The following is an 18,780-nucleotide window of genomic DNA, read 5'->3' as shown; positions in this document are numbered from 1 at the left end:
TCCGTTCTGACCACCACACACAGTGCGGTAACAGACATCTTTGTTGGGTGTTCTTTTTGAGAGAACCCTGATACGGTGTCTGAAGAAAGGAGTCATTTCAGGGAACCCTAGTTAGAAAATCTGTAGGAAGATGAGGTGCTGGGACAGTCAGCTTGGGCACCGTCTTTGTTCTAGGAATGATGATGAACGGCACCAGTTGATTTTCTCTCCAAACCAAGTTTTAGGAAGTTCAGATTTGGATCTCTTACTTTGCTAAGACACAAATGTAAACATAACCAGAACAAAGTGTTTACTAATTAAGCTTTAAAAATTTGAGAAGAGGTAAAAATATATTTCACATCTCCATATTGTACATATTTAGATATCTTACATGTTTCTTATGTCGTATTTTGCATAATTTCTTTGTTCTCTCTGTTTTAAAATCTGGGACAAATTAGAGTCCAAAAGTAAGCTTGAACCATGTTTTGCAGCTGAATGATAAGATTGTTCATTTTTGTTTATTCATTTAATGGATGCTTATTGAGAGTCCCGTATGACCAGGTGCTGTTCTGAATATAGTAGATTACAAACAAAACCGCTTCCTTCATGGAGTTTACATGAAGGGGAAACAGGTGTAGAAGTAAAAAAAACTTCAAGTCAGGTAGTTGTAATGAGTGCAGGCCGCAGAAGGGGTTGCGGGTGAAGGGGCAGAGTGTGACGGTAGGTGCTGGGTGATCTAGGTGTGGTCTGGGAGGCTCTCTGAGGAGGTGGCATTGACACAGAGGCCTGAATGAAATGTGAGAGGGAGCCAGGAGAACGCTGGGCAGAGGGCCAACAGAGGGGTCTGCTGGTGTAGGCACTCTGAGGGCTGGGGCGGGTACCCTCCTAGGTGTGCACTTGAGCAGCTCTGTGTATAAGTTCCAATCAGTAAAGGCTGCTGTTAGTTGTAGTTGGCACTTGAGATATTTAGTAACATCAGTGTGCCAATATTGAGTTGCTTCCTGGTGGGAATGCAGCATGAAATGGTATGACAGCTCTCTTTTGGAGTGAGGAAAATAGATTAAGTTTTGCCATATGGGTTGAATGACTAGTTATCGTGGGCTGTTATGCTTACTTTAAGGCCATGTTTGCGTTTGGGGCTATAAGCTAGAATTGGGGAGCCTCGCTGGAAATTTTTGACAAGCAAGAATGTTTCCCTTCTTCTTCCCGCTACTACTTCTTCCTGTGCCTACTGTCCTTTTCTGCAGGAGATGATTCAGGTAGCTGACATGGTCGAGTTAGAGATAGGTGTGAGGCTTCGGTTAGGGAGACGGAAACACCAGCACGGTCTCGTGAATGGGCTGCTCTCTGGCACCCAGGCAGAGAGGAGCTGGCACAGTACGTTCCAACCCAGGCCTTGTGCCTTGTCTCAGAGCTGACGGAGCACGGAGCCTGAGGCCTCCCTGACCCCTTAGCCCGGCAGTCTCCAGTTGCCTCCCGACCTGTTCACGACCCTCTGGACATGGTGCCTCGGTGTGCCTTGTGGCCCAGGTCATGTTGCCTTGTGCTCATCATCAGTTGCCATGTACCGAGTGGGAATACTCGTGGGAGCTACCCTGTCCCCACATCACTAGCCTGGTTCCATGCCCATGGAAACGGGGCGGGCCCGTGGTTAGGGAGTAATTGGTTGTTGAGCTGCCCGTTGGTCTGTGAGGTCTCACAGCCTTGAGCAAGAACCTCAGTCAGGTGAAGTAATCTGTAGTCAGCGCCTTTCATGATGTGTGTTTGTTTAGATGGTGCCAACTGGCTGACTTTTTTCTGCCAGCCGGTGAAGAGCTGGGATGGATTGGTCCTCCGGAAGCCCATAGACATGGAGAAGCGCGAACTGATACAGAGGCAAGAAGCCACCGTCTTAGATCTGCGCAGTTACCTGTTCTCTCGCCAGTGCACCTTGCTTCTCTTCCTGCAGAGGCCGTGGGAGGTGGCTCAGCGCGCCCTAGAGCTGCTGCACAGCTGTGTGCAGGAACTGAAGCTCTTAGAAGTGAGTCTCCTGTTTTTCCCAATTTACTCGTTTCTTCGTTGTTCAAACCCAAAACTCTGAGCCACGAATCCCAGGCATTGAACTGTTTGTGCTGTAGGAGAGAGTTCTCTTTTCCTGAATGTCCTGCATTTGTAGCATATTATTTGTACAGTTACTCTTTACATCGATTAGTTAATTGTTCAGAAGTGTCATTTCTGCTCTCAGCGTGGGGGAGTTCATATTGGCCCAAAGCAAGACTCTTTTGTCAGTTTCTTCATGTAAGGTTTTGAGAGCACTTTGGCTTTATTCCCTGAGGAAGATCGCTCACCTGCCACACACACGGTGTGAGGCCTTGTCGGCGGACCTTCACTTGATTTCCGAGCTGCCTTTTTGTTTTGCATTTGAACACACGGGTAACAGTGTGACACGCAGGAATTAGTAGCATGAAGTTTCAGGAGGGTGCATGATGGGTACGCATGTGCACGTGTGTGTGAATGAAAGCCGTTGAGTGAGGCCGTATACTGTGCGTCGGTCGCGGAATGTTGGCCTTTGAGGATCGAGTGCCCCAGGGCTCCTGCACTCTTACCGCCCACAGAATCATACACGTTTTAGTGAGGTAAGGGGGCGTTCGTGACTGTGTAGCCTGGGCGGGGGGGGGGTCTCCCCTTTTTTGTTGCAGTGACCTCTCTGCCCAGAAAGGGGCACCTACACAGGGTTACGCATCATCTCGCGGGGCTCACGGACACCCCCACCTCACCCCGCCCCATTCCCCGGTGAGGAATGAGGTGAACGATCTAACTCCATTTTACAAAGGAGGAAGGCAGGCCTGGAAGTGGGGAGGTGGCTCACCCGGCAACACGAGCAGCCCCAGGGTCAGGCTGCACGCTGGACTTGTGCTCTCTGTCCTGCCGCTGCCGGCACGCCAAGGGGCACAGCTGTACGAGGTCCTTGAGTATAGTTGTACTGCGTTAGCCAAACCCTGGTGAAACCGGGCTTTCATAATAGAGTAACTTTCATCCTCTGTATCCTAGAATACTAAAGAACAGGCTCAACACTTAGTTTGAAATAATCTTAAGTGATAGAAACTTTTTTTTTTTTTTACCCAAATGAAGAGAAATTATTTTGGTTAATTTCTAAAGGAGAAACGCCTAGCCTAGCTGAGCCACAAACTCAGGAATGTAAGAATTTGTATCAAATTATTTTTCTTGCCTAGATACCTAATTAAGCAAATGAGGGAAGTACCATCTTCCACCATGGAAGGATACTCTTGTGGCTCCGTCGAACCGCGTGGACTTGGGTGATCTGCTTTGGCTACTCCGATCTGGCTGTACAGAGCAGGGGAGGACAGGGCTGTCTGTGTTCGTGTGTGCCTAGGTGTTTTACCTGATTTAGAGATATTGTCATCTTAGCGGATGGGGGGAGAAATAGGCTCTGTGCTAGAGTCCAAGTTATTCACACTCAGCACCTTCAAACTGGGGGTAACCCCGGGCGGGTCCATCAGGAGGCCCTGTCATGCGGCCCAGGGCGTGGGTGGGAAACCCTGGAGGGTGGTGCAGAGCCAGCCCCTTGGTGCTGGGCCCCGCCCGTCACAACCTGAAGGAGTTAGAATGTGTCTGAAATTCTTGCTCTTGCCCAGGAAGTTACCTTGTCACAGCACGGCAGCCAACCGGCAGAGAGGCGAGGAAACATTGCCGGAGTGGCCGCCACCACGGTGAGGGGCTGGGCCCTCCTGGTGAGGGGCCGCTGACCCTGCAGGGACCCAGCTGCGCACCTGCTACCACCCCCTGCCGGCTCCGCCAAGCATTCTGGAAGCTGGAGGGTGAGGGAGCCTGGGGATGCGTTGCATACAGCTCCCCAGATCTGCGGGGCCTGCTGGGGACATAGTGGAGCCTAGGGGAGGAGTGGAGAGGCCTCTTCCTCTGATGGCTGCTCACAGGCATCATCGTCCTAGCATGGGTCCCTGGTCACTCCGGCATGCCCAGACGGTGCAGGCAGGCTGCGTGGGGACACGTGTGGTGTCCCCACTCATTTGTGGAGTAGCAGCACGCACAGCGGGTTCTCCTGCCCGCCTTGGCTTGTCTCCTGAGCTCCCTGCTACCTCTGGCCATCGGAGAAGTGCGTGGAAATGATCGGTTACTGCCCTCTTGGCTGGAAAGAGAAACATGCAAGGAGCAGGTGGTGGGGCTCGTACTCGGAAATGCTCCTGGCTCCAGAGAGTCCACGTGAACGCCAGCATGATGTACCTCCATCCTCTAGGCTCTTGGCCTCTGGTGCGGACGTTCACTGAGGGCTTTTCGCATGCTTTGTGTTGTGGGATGCACGTCACATCCGTTGCAGTATTCTTTCCCCTGGTTCGGTTCTGTTCTGAGTGAAACGGTCATCGTCCTCTCGACCGTTCCTCGAGAGGGGGCTGTCCCCCACTATGAATCATGTTGATTGTACTTTGCACCTGTCTGGTTCTGCTGTGTCCTGCCTGAGATGAGTTGACCAGAGCTGAATTCAGGGGGAGGACATGGTGCCCACTGTTTGCTTTCTCTCTCTTTCTCTGTCCTAACAACCCAACTTCTTGTTCCCTGGTCTCCCCGTGCTGTACACAATGGGGTGGGGGGGGGGTGCTCTGTTGCCGTGCCATCCCTCGGCATCCCTGCCACATGAGTGCCGTGGACAGTAGCTGGGCCCCAGAAGCGTGCTGTGCCTGTTGAACTGCCCGGGGCACAAGCTGCCAACCTCCTTTGTCGACTCGACTCTGTTCATCCCACGGGTGAGCCGGCACAGTCCTCGTGGGACACTTGCGCTCACGTGTGGTTGGCACCGACGTGAATGCCGGCCCCTTGCGGGCCTCTGCTGGGAGCTGCTTTCCGTCCCCTCCGCCGTCCCAGCAGCTTGACTCTAACCTGGTTGTCAGGAGTACTTTGTGAGGGCCCGGTTTTAGGGAGACAGTCCGGCACGGAGGGTGGGCTCTGGAGCCGGAAGGTCTGCGCTCAGACCCCACCGCATGCCACGCCTCCCCACCAGGGACCGTGACTCGTTTACTTGCCCCCATGAGCCCCCCTTTTCCATCCATGGAGGCAAACAGAAGCTGCCGTGTGGGTGCTGAGCGTGCCCAGGGAGCTGAGCTTTTCACGCTGCCCTGCCGTGTGTCAGCCCCTTGTGCCAGTCAGGTCTGAGGGTGACCTTCCTTGGTAACATCTTCTCGAATATTTCTTTGCAAGGACAGAGAGTCCGTGTGAACGTGCGCGTCCGCACTGTCGTAAGACTGGAGGCTCCGTGGTACTTCAGCCACAGAATCATTCTCTCAGCTTTCTCATCTCAGGTTCTTTCTAGAGCTTGGTTTCCAGGGGGAGCGTTATTTTACCTTGAGTACATTTTTCAGTTGGCAGTTACCTGGAAAAGTATATTCTTAGAGTTTCTTTTAAATTTTTGTGGAAATATTCAAAATTCAAAAGACCCCACATTATTTACATTTTCTATACATTTAATTTTACTCTAAAAAATAGACTCATTTCCTGGTGTCGGGGCTAGCTTTTTGGTGGGGTGTTTTTCACCTTTGTATCAGTGGCCAGAGGCCAGTGTGGAGCTGCGGCTTCTGACCCAGGCCCGAGGGGGCTCGGCATGGTGCGGTCCCGGGCTGGGGGCGATGCTGTGTGTGTGGAGAGGCCAGGGGCTCAGCCAGCTTGCAGGCTGGTCCGGGTGTAGTGCTTGTAGGGCTCAGCTTCTTTTGTTAATCCTTTTAAGCCCAAAGCCTAAGTATTAACAGCCCTTTCCTGCATTTCTAATTGTGACATTTCTTTAGCAGAAAGGCCACGTATGTTTGCTTCTGTGGTTTGTAAAACACATCCTGCTAACCTTCTGATTGATTTGTCTGTAGATTTAAAGTATCTTCTTTGAGAGTAGGAGGCCAGATGCCATGGGAACAAGCCGGATGCCATGGGAACAAGCCCCACCTCTGCAGTGGGACCTGCAGTGCTGGACCAGGGGTGCCAGGGAAGAGCCTTGGGCCAGCTGCCCTGATTGAAAACGTGTAAAAATGCACATTGTACCTGCCCCGTACAGCCAGTAGGGATCAAGGAGTGACATCCAGAGTGTAGCATTTCTTCATGAGCTCAGTCAGATGACTCTTTCAGAGGGTATTTCTTTTTTCCTACAACACTAAAAAAAATGCCCTCCCATTTACCAAACATTGAATATATTGTCTCTGTGAATTTGGAAGATAGAATGCTTATTCTAACAGCAGGAGGGGTCCTTTTTGGTCTGTGGCCTTTTTGTCTGCAGAGGCAGTGCGTTCATTCAGTCAGTCCTGTTTTGAACATTTGGATTGCTCAGAATTATTTACAACTGAAGCAGTGTGTATTCTCGTCCGTCTGTCTACATGCGATGTGTTCATACACGTAGAATTGCTAGCTCAAGGACACACTTGTTTTTAAAGCTTTTAGTAACATTGTCGAATTGCCTTCCAGAAAGATCTTCCCATTTTTCATTTACGCTAGCAGTGCCTGTTTCTCTGCATCTTTGGTAAGAAAAAAAAGTAGTCAAGTGCATATATTTTAATCCTTACCAAATTGTAAGTGAGAATATAAGGGAGATATTTTCTACAAGACCATATTATATATTTGTTATGATGACTTCCCAAATGATTTTTTAGAACGTGGGTCTCCCTCAGTACTGATTGTCTTTTGTCAGCTTTGGTTTTGATTATGCTTCCACGCGGGGTAGGACCCCAGAAGAGCCACCTGGTCTAGAGACTGGCCAGAGCTAGGCACAAGAGGCCGTCACGGCCAGTCCAGCAGTTTGTGAGCAGGGGCTGCATGTGGTAGAAGCTTCCAGGTTAAACTGGATGAGACAGGAAAGAGGTGCCTTCCAGGCTGACTACTTGGATCTATGTCCCGAGGTTCGGGCTCAGCAGAAAACAGAAGCCGAGGCATCTCTGAGGAGTGTAGCTTAGTGTTCCTGAGTGCTTGCTGTGTTCCAGAAGCTCTGTGGGGCTTCACGGTAGACAGGGGCAGGGGTCATTGCATGACCTGGAGTCTTGAGGACCTGACGTGGAAGAGGAGTAGGAATGGACAGGAGGACAGGTAAATGCCGGAGGTGTTGCTGAGGAGGAACCAGTGAGGGTTGGTGGCTCTCAGGAGAGAAGAAGGGCTGGCAAGTGTCGTTTGGGAGCCAGTCAGTTGCCTGCAGGGCACTGTGGTAAACATGGGGTGTGGGCACGGCACGCAGATGAGGAAGAAGCAGGTCCCTCCTGACGCGGGAAACTCAGCGGTCAAGTACACTGAGCCAGCCGTGGGAACAGGGGTCAGAGCAGTGTCGCCAGGTGATTAGAGAAGAACGTCTGGGTACAGGAGGAGTATCAAGGATGCAGAGGTCCCATCCCTGCACGGGTGCTTCAGTTCAGTTCAGTGAGCGTTTTCATGGCGCCTACTTTGTGCCAGGGCATGTTTCTTCTAGAGGTGGTCTTGTATGAGCTGGGTTTTAAAAGATTCTTCTGTTCAACAGATATTCCCGGAGCACCTGTGTTGTGCCAAGCAAGCATTTGTTCTAGGCACTGCATTTTTAGCAGAGAGCAAGATAGACCAAACCCATCCGGGGGAGTTTACATTTTAATGGAATGAGTAGGTTGAGTGAGAATTTGCCAGGTAGATGGGGCTCGTGGTGGCAAATGTGAGAGCGTGTTTAAGGCAAAGAAAGTTTTAGTGAAGAAACTATGAAGGAGCTCAGTCTTGCTAGAACTTAAGGGGTAAGGCAGGGCTTGCCGGTAAGGCTACAGAGCTGTCAGAAGCTGGATTTTGAAGAGATTATGGAAGTGTTTGTATGGCATCCTGAGACCTGGGTTTTGTTCCATCGTCTGGTAAGGAGTCGTAGTCGGGTTTGAGGCCAGGGTGCCATGAAAGGTGTGGGACCTGGTGGGGTGGGGGGCAGATGGAGGCCAACAATTAGATGGAGGCGGGAGAAGAGCCAGGGGCTGAGGTCATAATCCACTGCGGAGGACTAGGGCAGTTGGAGTACATTTTAACTAAATGGATTCAAAAAAATTTATTCAGTGGATCTACCGAATGTCTATATGTAAAAATAAATCTCGATCTCATACCAGACACAATTCCAGGTGGAGTTTTGATCCAAACATTAAAGATAAGACAAGCTTCTAGAAGAGAATATGGGAGACTATTTCCATGACCTGGAGGTTAGCAGATATTTCTGACACGGGACTAAAGGCACTGACCGTAAAGGAAGAGAGGGACAGACTGAACTACACTGAAATCGGAACTTCTCTCTGTCGGCAGGTAGCATTTACGTGAGTGAGGATGCGAGCCACAGCATGGAAGAGCGCCAGCAGGATACGTAGGTAGGAAGGGCTCTTCCCAGAATATGTGAAGAACTCCTGCAGATCAATGAAAAGAGACTGACAGATCAATAGAAAAATAGGCAGAAGAAGCTATCCCAATGGCCAGAAAGCATATGGAAAGGGGCTTCATCCTAGTGAAGTGCAAACTAGGTGTGCGGAGGCCAGTGCACAGCCCCAGGATGGCTGCAATGGCAGGCTCGGCCGGTGGCAGCGAGCGGGCAGGAAATGAGCCTGTTCATGGCTCGGGGGGTGGGAACTGGTGCTTGCACTGAGTGCCCGGTGACCCGGCTGTCCGGCCCTGGGCATCCACACAGACATGCCGTGCGCGTACCAAGAGATGAGCCAGCGTGCTCGTGGCCGCGTCATTCATAATTGCTGGAAACGAAATAAGCCGAACGTCCATCGCGTTCGCGGGGACGATCCTTGTGGGCTGTTTGCACAGCAGACTGGCGGACAGCAGTGGAAGCAGACGGGCGTGTAGTGGGCCGGTCTCCCCAACAAGAGAGCGAGAGAAGTCAGACACAAAAGGATATATGCGTTTTGCTTCCTTGTGTACAGCGTTCAAAAGCTGTCTGTTGTGAGGCTTCCGGCCAGGAACAGGTTTGTGAAGGGGATGGCGACTGGCGGAGCTGGACGTGGCAGGGCGCGGGGCTCCGCTGCACCTGTGAGTCTCCAACGGGGGGTGGGCACGTCGGGGTGCCTTATGATGCTGTGTTTCTCAGTGTTCGGTCTTGCAAAAAATGTCAGTTTAACAAAAGAAAGAATAAAAAGGAGGCATTTAACTGTAGGTTTAGAAAATGGTAAAACAGCTCTTGGGGTTACTGATAATAGTGGTCTTAGGAAAGGAGGGGGGCTTTAAGAAACCAAAGAAGATGTGCACGTATCCCCATTTTTCAAAAGTTTGTTTTATACCACTTCACCGTTACAAAAGACCTACATTCATACCTGTCCTCACTAACCAGAAGAAATCCGAAGAGGATTTCTGCTCTTGGGGGAAGAAAAGGCGAAAAGCGAGAACAGCGTCCAGCGGCGGATTGCACCCGAGCAGAGAGCGCGGCCCCCCACCTCCTGCCCCGCGAACCACCCGTGGCATCTCAGCCTCCGGCCCCGGGGCTCTCAGCTGCATCCCTGAGCATCTGGGCTCGATCTCGACTGATTCTGTGTGTCCATTAGCTAGACATGTCCTGGGGATCAGAAAAGCCCGTGAGAAGTGATTTTTGGGGGTCTGGGAATGCTCAAAGGTTTTCCACGTAAACTAACGGCACTTGATCCTGCGCCTTATGTCATCTCGGCTTACGGAGGGTTTCATAGGAGTGTGGTGCTTTCGGATAGAGACCTGTATGAAGAAATCAATTTAAAAAGTGTGTTGTTTACAAAAGAGGTTATACAAATGGCCCAGAAGTCTGTGGAAAGGTGCTCATCTTCCTTCTTGTTAGGGAATGTGAATTGTCAAAAGGTGCTGAGCCCACCACCCGGGCTCACAGCAGAGCTGTGTGCGCTGCTGGGCAAGCTCGCCCTCAGAGCAGAGCTGAGGCTCATCCTTCGTGGGTTTGGGCAGCGTGGGGTTGTGGGGTGTGGACTTTGGGGGGCTGCTGCCTCCTGGGTGAGACCTGGGGCACTCCTCACGTGTTTGCTGAGGTATGTGTCCCTGCCCCCCCCCCCCCACGCCCCGGGCCTGCTGCTCCCAGACCGGCTGGCTGAGGTGAGCGTGATTGCTGGAACAGGTCTAGAACTGGTTCTAGCCCTGGCTGCAGAACGAGCCCACTTTTCCAAACTTCACGGGACTTTTAAACCATTCTCAAACTCTACCGTAATGGATGATGGTAACCCGTAGAAAAACTGACAGTATCAAACAGAAAAATTGGAGCTCGCACATGGTGATACAACTGCTGTGGAAAACTCTTTGGTATTGTCTCCTGAAGCTGAAATGTCCTTTGACTCAGCAATCTGTTCCTAGGTACGTACCCAAGAAGAAGGAGTCCAACCAAAAGACAAGTAGGGGGGTGTTCAGAGGGGCCTGACTTTGACTAAGTTCCCAGCTCTTTTTCCTTGGGGCTAGATCAAGTTGGTGCAGCTGTGTTACTAGGCAGCATGGCTTATGATCAGGTCACCTTTGGTGAGCGGATTGTGCCTGGACTGGGAGACCACCGACACTTGGTGGCCAGGCCGCGCTCCCCTTGCTGCACCTCCGTGGATCTCACAGGAGGCTGGGGCTCCCCCGTGGGCCCTGAGGCCTCCCGAGAGACCCAGTGTTGATCTCTCCTTGCCCTGATGCTGCAGGGGTTCCCGCAGGAGAGGGGCCACTGATGCTGTCCTCCTTTATCCTTTTGCGTCGATTGGTGCGCAGGGGGCCGGGGGTCTTCCGAGTCAGAGAAGGCTTCCTCCCCCGGAGGGGGGGGGGCGGCATTGCAAGTAGTTGTACCCACGATATAGCCAAACCCCGGAAACAACCCAAACGCCTGTGGGTGGGGATGGATAAATAAATCGTGGCATATTCGTAGAAGGGCATAGGACCGAGCAGTGAAGTGCAAGCTGCTGACAGGCCCGGTGAGGTTGGATCGCACTCTTATGTTCGACAGGGAAGCCGCATACAGAAGAGCTCGTGCTGTGTGGTTTGGTTTGTAGGAGGTTCAGCCACCCACTGGTGACCGAGGGCAGAAAGGGGTTATACCTTTTGGGGTGTGTTTTGACTGGGGAAGGGGGCTCAAGGGAACCTTCCAACATAATGATGGTGACCTGTTCTTGATTTGAGTGGTGGTCCAGCTGTAAAACTTCACGGGGCTCTGAGGTTAGAGGTTGGGCCCCGTGCATACCTCACTGTATGTACTCGTAACCTTTTTTTTTTTTTTTTAAGCGACGAGAGAACTACGGCTCCGATGATATTTTAAGCATTTCTGCAAGCCCTAGATTGCCGCTCCTAAGGTTGTGCCCAGCTCTGTCAGGCCCTGACGCGTGTAAAAGGGCTGGGCCTGTGGGATGTGCAGCTGGGCTTTGGGGGGAGCCGCGCCCGCACCAGTGAGTGTGGTTCCAGTTCCTAGGCCAGTGTCTTTCAGCAAAAGCTTAACTGGCGTGTGATGGCAAGTGTAGAAGCCGCAGCCGTTCCTTCTGCATGGAGCCAGTCAGGACTCACGCTCCTGAGCAGGACCGGGAGAAGCCAGAGCCGCAGCCGGGGAGCGGTCCACGTGGGGATGGCAGGGGGCCTCCCGGGCAGGACCGGAACCAGCAGTCACTGGGGGACCTCCAGTCGAGAGGCGCCCCCTGCCTGCCGTGTCCTTTGCTGCTGGCCGCAGCCGCCTCCAGCTTGGAAGTCGGTCCATGGTGGTTGTGCTTTTCCTGCCCTTAGCCAAGCTCCTGCTGCCGCTGGACGCTCCTGCTTCCCATGCACCGTTCTTCCAAACTCACTAAGGTGGTACTTGCTCTTTGCAGAAAACAAAGGTGCCAAGGAAGTAGCTAGTCCATAGTCTTTGCACAGAGGAAGACTTTTCTGTCATGGCACGCGCCTCTTCTAGAGCCTGCCCGTGTACAGGTGCACCCTTCAGTGTCTCACGCTCAGGTGCTCGGCCCAGGTGCTTGGCCGCTGCTGCCCCGCCCACACATACTCAGATCCCAGACACCTGCCAGCCTGCACCTGGCCCCCCCGCAGCCCTTAGTGCTCCCCCTTGCTCCTCCCCGTGCTCTCCCCTGCAGTCCTTCGCAGTGCTCCCCCTGCGGTCCTTCACAGTGCTCCCCCTGCGGTCCTTCCCAGGGCTCCCCCCGTGCGGCCCTTCTCAGCGCTCCCCCTGCGGCCCCTCTTAGTGTTCCCCCCTCGCAGCTCCTCCCCATGCTCCCCCTGCGGCCCTTCCCAGTGTTCCCCCTGCGGCCCCTCGCAGTGCTCCCCCTGCGGTCCTTCCTAGTGCTCCCCCTGCGGCCGCTCTCAGTGCTCCCCCTGCAGTCCTTCTCAGTGCTCTCCCCTTGCGGCCCCTCTCACTGCTCCCCCTCGCGGCTCCTCCTTGTGCTCCCCCTGTGGCCCTTCTCACTGCTCCCCCTGTGGCCCTTCCTAGTGCTCCCCCTCCCCCTGTAGCCCCTCCTGGAGCTCTTCCCTGCAGCAGCTCCCTGCTCTGACTACTAGGTGTTCCCTTTCTCTTCTGGGTTCATCTGAGGCAGAAGCCCTGTGTATAGCTTTGGTGCATTCCCTTTATTCTTGCTGGCAGATAACGAGCGTGTGCCTGAGGAGAGGTGGCACATTCAGCAGAAGCTTCCACAAAACGGCTGCCTGTGATGGTACTGTCTTGTGAGGTGACGGTACTCGGAATGTGCGGTACCCGGGAGCCAGGAGGGCCCGTGAGGCCGGCTCAGCCGACTCAGCCCGCCTTGGTGTGATTGGGGAGGGAGGGGTGTGCCCTGACCTTGTCCCCGGGCTGCATCCTGCCAACCAGCTTTCCTCTGCACCCCTGGCATATGGTGCATCGTCTGGGCCAGAGGAGCTTCTGACAGTGTAAATGGTTTTTAGGCCCATTTTTCGTCTGAGAGGATCTAAGTCGTTTATCTCATTTTGCAGAGACTGGGCAATTTAGCTTTTTGGGAACATTGGCACTCTGGTTCCTTCCAGTTGGTTCCAGGTCCTTGTATTTGCGCTCAGCATGTGTCAAAGGAGTCTTTTGTCAGCATTAGGCAGCTTCCCTTGTCAAGTGATGTACAGTTACCTCTTACGTTCCGAGTTTTGAATAATAACTGGAGTGCCAGTGGTAAGATCCCTCGTAGGATTAGTGCCACCAGGAAAATGGTCAGCCCCGGCAACTTGAAGCGTTAAGATGCCATTGATGGTGAGACACGTTCCTATTTCAGAGATGCTTAAACGTGGGAAAAAGTGTATCTTAGAGTCAGTCATAGACACAGTAGATGCTTTCTGTATTTGCGATAATACGGCATTTGCGTTATTAGTCTTGCAACGGAAAGGCTCAGATATGTACAGCAGTAGAGAGGGTGATGCGATGGACGTCTGGGTCTGCCACCCGGCTACAGCGGCTACCAGCCTGCAAGTGACCATTCTCCTCTTCATCTGTGTCCCTATATCCATGGTCCCCTGGGCTATTTTTAGGCAAATCTTAGACATCATGTTTTATCTGTGGGTGATAGTTCAGAGGGTATCTCTAAACTGTAGGAGCTCTTTTTTCCAGACTTAATCATACCTGAAAAAATGAACAAATTAAATAATTCCTAAGTATCACCTGATAACTTACTTAATGCTCGGATTTCATGTATTGAGCATGGTCTTTCCGAAATGGGGCCCAGTGCTCACCTGAGGTGCTGGCTTCGGCCCTTCATAATGTGTACTCTTCAAACCCAGATAAGCGGTGATAGCCAGCCCTTTTTGTAGCTGCCTTTTCTTAATAAGCTTTTCAAAATAGATTATTGAAAGTCACGTCCCTCCCAAGGCTCTCATTATCATTGGAAACATAAAACCAAAAACTGTGTTTGGACGTGGATCGCCCCTCCTGTCTGGAGGCGAACTGATGGGCCTGTGCTCCGGTCCCCTGTTCCATTCCCGTAGCCATGCAGACGGCAGCCCTGGGTGGGGTCGCTGCTCGAAGGGGCACACTCACCAGAGCGCGGGACGGTGCCGAGCTCTGTCTTCACACCGTGCTTGTGCCCTCCAGGTCTCTGTCCCGCCCGGTGCTCTGGACTGCTGGGTGTTCCTGAGCTGCCTGGAGGTGCTGCAGAGGATAGAGGGTTGCTGTGACCGGGCGCAGATCGACTCGAACATCGCCCACACTGTGGGGTTATGGAGCTATGCCACTGAAAAGGTAACCTCCCGAATGCAGGCACGGGTGTTGTTCTGGGCTGGGCCCCTGGGGCCGGTGGATGGAGGAAGCTGTTTGGAGAAGTGTGGTTCCCTTGGTCATCGCACAGGCGGTTCTCGTCACTTCAGGGCATGTCTAGTAGTAGTGAGGCACAGAGTGGTTCCTTGCCAGTGTCACTCTTCAGCAGAGACCAAGTGCTTGCCCTGTTTGTGCCGAAGATGCTCTACACCAGCAGTTGGGGCGGGGGGGGGGAGGGAGGTGCAAAGAAGGGTGAAGTGGGAAATGTCGTGTAAAAGTGAGAGTGGCTTCTGCCTGTAAGTGACGGATGGTCACCCGCTGTTGTGGCAGGATGGCCTGCTCGTGTCAGGTCACCGGGTGCAGACTGGGCGGGAGGCCTTGAAAGCGTGGGACCGTGCAGGTAGGTGAGTGGCCTGAGCTGAGACCGCCTGGTCTCCGGTCACTCAGGTTAGCACGTGGAAGGTGTGAGGGCAGAATGATCCCAGTGAGATGTGTTTCTACATGCAGGTAAGAAGTATTTGGATGGAAAGCTAAGGGTCTTCTAGAATTTAGTTGGATGTTAATTTTTATATTCAAATTCATAAGTTCTCTGCTGCCTGCTGTTGCCAGTTACTTGAAATTGTGGGTTTATCTCAACAGCTAAAGTCCTTGGGCTATCTGTGTGGACTTGTGTCAGAAAAAGGACCTAACTCAGAGGACCTCAACAGGATAGTTGATCTTTTGGCAGGTTTGGGAGCTGAGCGACCTGAAACAGGTACTTTTTGATGTGTGTCTGAGCAGGTGGTACAGTGGAAAGTCAGGAGAATGTTGGTTGTATCTTGGCACATTTCATTCAAGTTCTAACCATATAATCGCTCCCCATTTGGGAAATTAGAAATTATACTCCTTGTTAGCTGACCAGATTAATATGTGAGATATTTTATTTGCCTTTTACTAATGTAAAGAAGTGTTAGACATAGTTTAAGAAGTTGGGAGGATTTTTAAAAATGTTTCTGAGTTTCTCACAGGCTTACGCAAGCTGGTCATGACTTTCTACAGCCTGTGTGGGGTTAAGATCGCCCTCTGAATCACAGGGGATCCAGTTTCCGAGCAATATGGACAGACAAATCCTTTTACCCCATAAGTTACTCATAGGTCACAGAGCCCTTTGGAAGGAGCCTTACTGCTTCTTGCAGGTGTAAACAGAATGGTAGGAGTGAGATTTAGCCAAAGCCTTGCTGCTCTCCAGACCACGTGTGGGACGTGTGATGTTCACGTTGCTGGGCTCCAGCCTGACACACGTGCGATCACTGTGGAAGTGACGGATTTAAGAACCCCAGTCTCCATCGAGAATGAAATATTACACGCAGGGTTTAGAGTCTCTCATGGCTATTCTCATTGGACAAGCACAGAGGTAGTGATGTGGTTCCAGGTGCATGGCTGTTTGTGATTTCCCTGGGCAGCAGGTGAACCCCCCGAACCTGTGGCGTTTGAGGGTGGATGTGAACTCATGACTGGACACACTGAGGACGGATAAGGACTCTTATTTCTTTTTGTTTAAGCCAACACAGCTCAGAGTCCTTACAAGAAACTCAAAGAAGCGTTGTCATCAGTAGAAGCTTTTGAAAAGCACTACTTAGTAAGTATTACAAACGGTCCCTGTCTACCCATGGCAGAAAACGGCCTCTGGAAGACTTTGCCGCTACGTGGCCTTGGGATAGGGGATGGGATGGTGTTCGGGACCTCCTTCTTATTGGCCGTTTATGTTTCCTTGTGGTCCCTAGGGAGCTGCAGATGGCACCTGGGATAGTTGTTCGTTAGTACCTCTGGTGCCGTAATTAGGCATAAAAGCATCTGTGGATATTTCTAAGTTTGTTCAGAGTGGTAGTGCTCATTCAGTAGAACAGAAATTATAAGGGAGGATAATGAACGGGTTTCTATGTACAAAAAAAATGCTTTAGACTTGAACAGAGGTATTGTGCTTGATTTTTAAAAGATTTTGATTTGGCGAGCCTGCGGGAAGCACAGTGCGGGCAGGAGCCGGGTGGGCCGGCTGCACTCCCGAGTCTCGGGGAACCTGGGAGTAGTTGACAGAGCTTTTTTGTCCCTGTTATCCAAAAAGTGAGAAAAATAGTAAAAATGTTGCCCACATATGGAAAGTACTTTGAGGAGTTAAATATTCTCTGCCTGCTGAGTTCGTATTTTGGTTGTCATTATGCTTCATAATTTATGTACGAGTTAATGACTTTGCATAAATCACACATTACATAAAAACTCAACACAAACACAGATGTGACGTAAACAGTGATGTGATATTCATGACAAGGTCTTTTGCTTCCCCATCGGGTGAGTGAGTGTAGGACTTGTACAGGCTGACGTGGGCGTCTCCTTTCTCACAGGACCTGTCCCACGCTGCCATCGAGATGCACACGAGCATCGGGAGGACCCGCTCTGCGAGGCTCGTCGGGAAGGACCTGGCAGAGTTCTACATGTAATTGATCGGGAATGTTTCTCAGAGTTTCATACATGTCACACGTGTAGTAGGAAAGGGTCTGTCGCGTGTGGGGTTAATGTGACATGCACATAAATGTGTAGAATGAAAAATGTAGAACCTGTCAACCCATCAGCATCAGCTTTGTTTCTCAGTTTCTCCTGAAGACCAGATGGAGAGATTTTTAGCTTCTTAACCCTTCACATCTGTTACTGGTCTTTGTGTTTCTTTTTTTTAATTAAACTAATGTAACGTACTTCTGTATGCAGGTGGTGTTTAGAACATATCTGATATCTAGTATTATGCTTTTATTTAATGAAAGAATTAGGGAGGAAATAGGAATTTTTATCCAGTGGCATAAATTGGGACGCAGATTCTGAAATACTCTTTTATCATATAGCATTTTCTCTGGTTCATGTCAGTTGCTTCCTGGGCAGATTGAAAACCTGGAGGTCAGTGATGTGCAGTCCCTGCGTGTGTGCTGCGTGCGAGAGAGGGCTGCTCTGGGGGAGACGGTGTGCACGGGCTGCGAACATCGCCAGTCTCACCCCAGCTTTAGGGTCGGGTGCTAGAGATAAGACTCAGAACTTAGCATTTTTCTCACATGTTTGATAAAATCAGCCTATTGAAGAGAAGAAACCCTGGCCAGAGCTCTGGAAAAGCATAGAAAATCTAAGGGAAAAGATGTTTAAGTCTTCTCAAGTGTGTGCTTGAAATGCCATCTTGAAATCTAGAATTAATAAAGTAATTTTATTAGATGAAACCAGAAAGAATAATTTAACTGGTTAAAGTAGCTGCAGAGGGATTCGTGTATCATCTGGATGAACTTCCTGGTTTTCCAGATGTGCTTGGGGCAGCCAGTCACGCACCTGACGGCGGGCAGTCAGGGCTAGAGTTTGGCGCTCCCGAGTCTCCATCTAGGGAATCTGAGGAGTAAGTGTTTAGTCGATGGGGCAAAGAGGCCGCATCCTCAGATGCTATGAGTTGAGCCCGCCTGGACGCCAGTGCATCCAGAGGCCGGGAGCCCTGGTGGGATGGCGCTGGAATGCTAATCAGAGACTTTGGGTCCTGGTTCCAGCTTGCCACAGACTAGCTGGGTGGCCACTGGCTTCCATCGCTGGGGGCTGAGGCGTGGTCTGTGGATCTGCTGCTCTAGAACTCAAGAGTCTTTGGCTAGAGATAGTAACTGAAGAAGCATCGAAGGTTCTGACCCCTTTGAAACACGGGAATATAGGAATACCGGCACACATAATGCATGTAATTTGATAGCTTGAACATTTATGTGATTTGAGGATCTGAGAACTCTCATTTCTGTAAGGGTAGGGGAGTACGCCCTGGGATGTCTCCCCAGGGTGCCTAGAAAGGGTGAGTGCTTGCTCAGTGTTGGTCTTCGTCCCGTGAGTGCAGCCCTGCGGGGAAGGTCAGGGGTTCGTATTGTCACAGAGGCTTTGGCCAGCTCTCCTCAGTTGTGCTTTGAACTTGGTTTTATTCTGAACATCTTGAAGGTTTAAATTGGGACTGGAAGATCCTCTCTTGGGTGATGTGTGTTGCTATTTAAATTCTTCTGGTTCTCTGTAAATCTCTGAAGTCTGCTCAGGGCTGTTTGCCTGAGTTTGAGAGTAGATCCAAGCTCCAGACTCTCAGTTGGGCCATATAGACTGCTTCTGTGTGTGCCTGTCTCTAGTAGGAGGTGTGGCACTGGGTGCAGATTTCACAGCTCCCTGGCTAACTAGCTCTGTACCTGTGGACAAATCCTTCACCTTGCTTAAGCTTGGCGTTCTTGTGTGTCAGCTCGAAATAGTGAGCAGTGCCTTTACTTTCTTATCCTGAGATTCCCTGTGAAAGTTTTTTGGCGAGTGTATGATGCTGGACACGCTCTGTGGGCTTGGCATGAGCATGTTCGCCGGCTCCACTTGCGCACCCCCTCCTCTGGGGAGTGTCGGGGAAGGACCGGGATGGTGCACTGTCATGGCGTAGGCTCGCGGTGGGTGGCGGGCAGGTCATGATTATCATGAACCGTGACGAAAGCTTGTTTGTCGATTTGCAAGGAGGAAAAAGTCTCCACAGAAGGCAGAAATCTATCTTCAAGGAGCATTGAAAAATTACCTGGCTGAGGGTTGGGCACTCCCTATCACGCACACAAGGAAGCAGCTCGCCGAATGTCAGAAGCATCTTGGACAAACCGAAAAGTATC

At 51.3% G+C, this 18,780-nt stretch overlaps 1 protein-coding gene across 3 annotated transcripts in view; it reads left to right on the top strand.

The window, feature by feature from the left end:
- The window catches only part of TRAPPC10 (trafficking protein particle complex subunit 10), an 89,341-nt gene that overhangs the window by 43,488 nt on the left and 27,073 nt on the right, over window positions 1-18,780 (top strand). For all 3 annotated transcript variants that reach the window (XM_028126447.2, XM_028126449.2, XM_088023717.1), the window contains 6 exons: window positions 1,752-1,999; window positions 13,955-14,101; window positions 14,756-14,870; window positions 15,658-15,734; window positions 16,495-16,586; window positions 18,635-18,775. In XM_028126447.2, the coding sequence (XP_027982248.2) occupies window positions 1,752-1,999; window positions 13,955-14,101; window positions 14,756-14,870; window positions 15,658-15,734; window positions 16,495-16,586; window positions 18,635-18,775 (820 nt within the window). The remainder of the gene's footprint in view (window positions 1-1,751; window positions 2,000-13,954; window positions 14,102-14,755; window positions 14,871-15,657; window positions 15,735-16,494; window positions 16,587-18,634; window positions 18,776-18,780) is intronic.

This window comes from Eumetopias jubatus, unplaced genomic scaffold (assembly GCF_037043125.1).
Source record: "Eumetopias jubatus isolate StellerSeaLion01/CBP00866 unplaced genomic scaffold, mEumJub1_p1.0 scaffold_1, whole genome shotgun sequence".
NCBI classification, from domain to species: Eukaryota; Metazoa; Chordata; class Mammalia; order Carnivora; family Otariidae; genus Eumetopias; species Eumetopias jubatus.
Note: the sequence above shows the minus strand (reverse complement) of the source record. Positions and strands in the feature narration are given on the sequence as shown.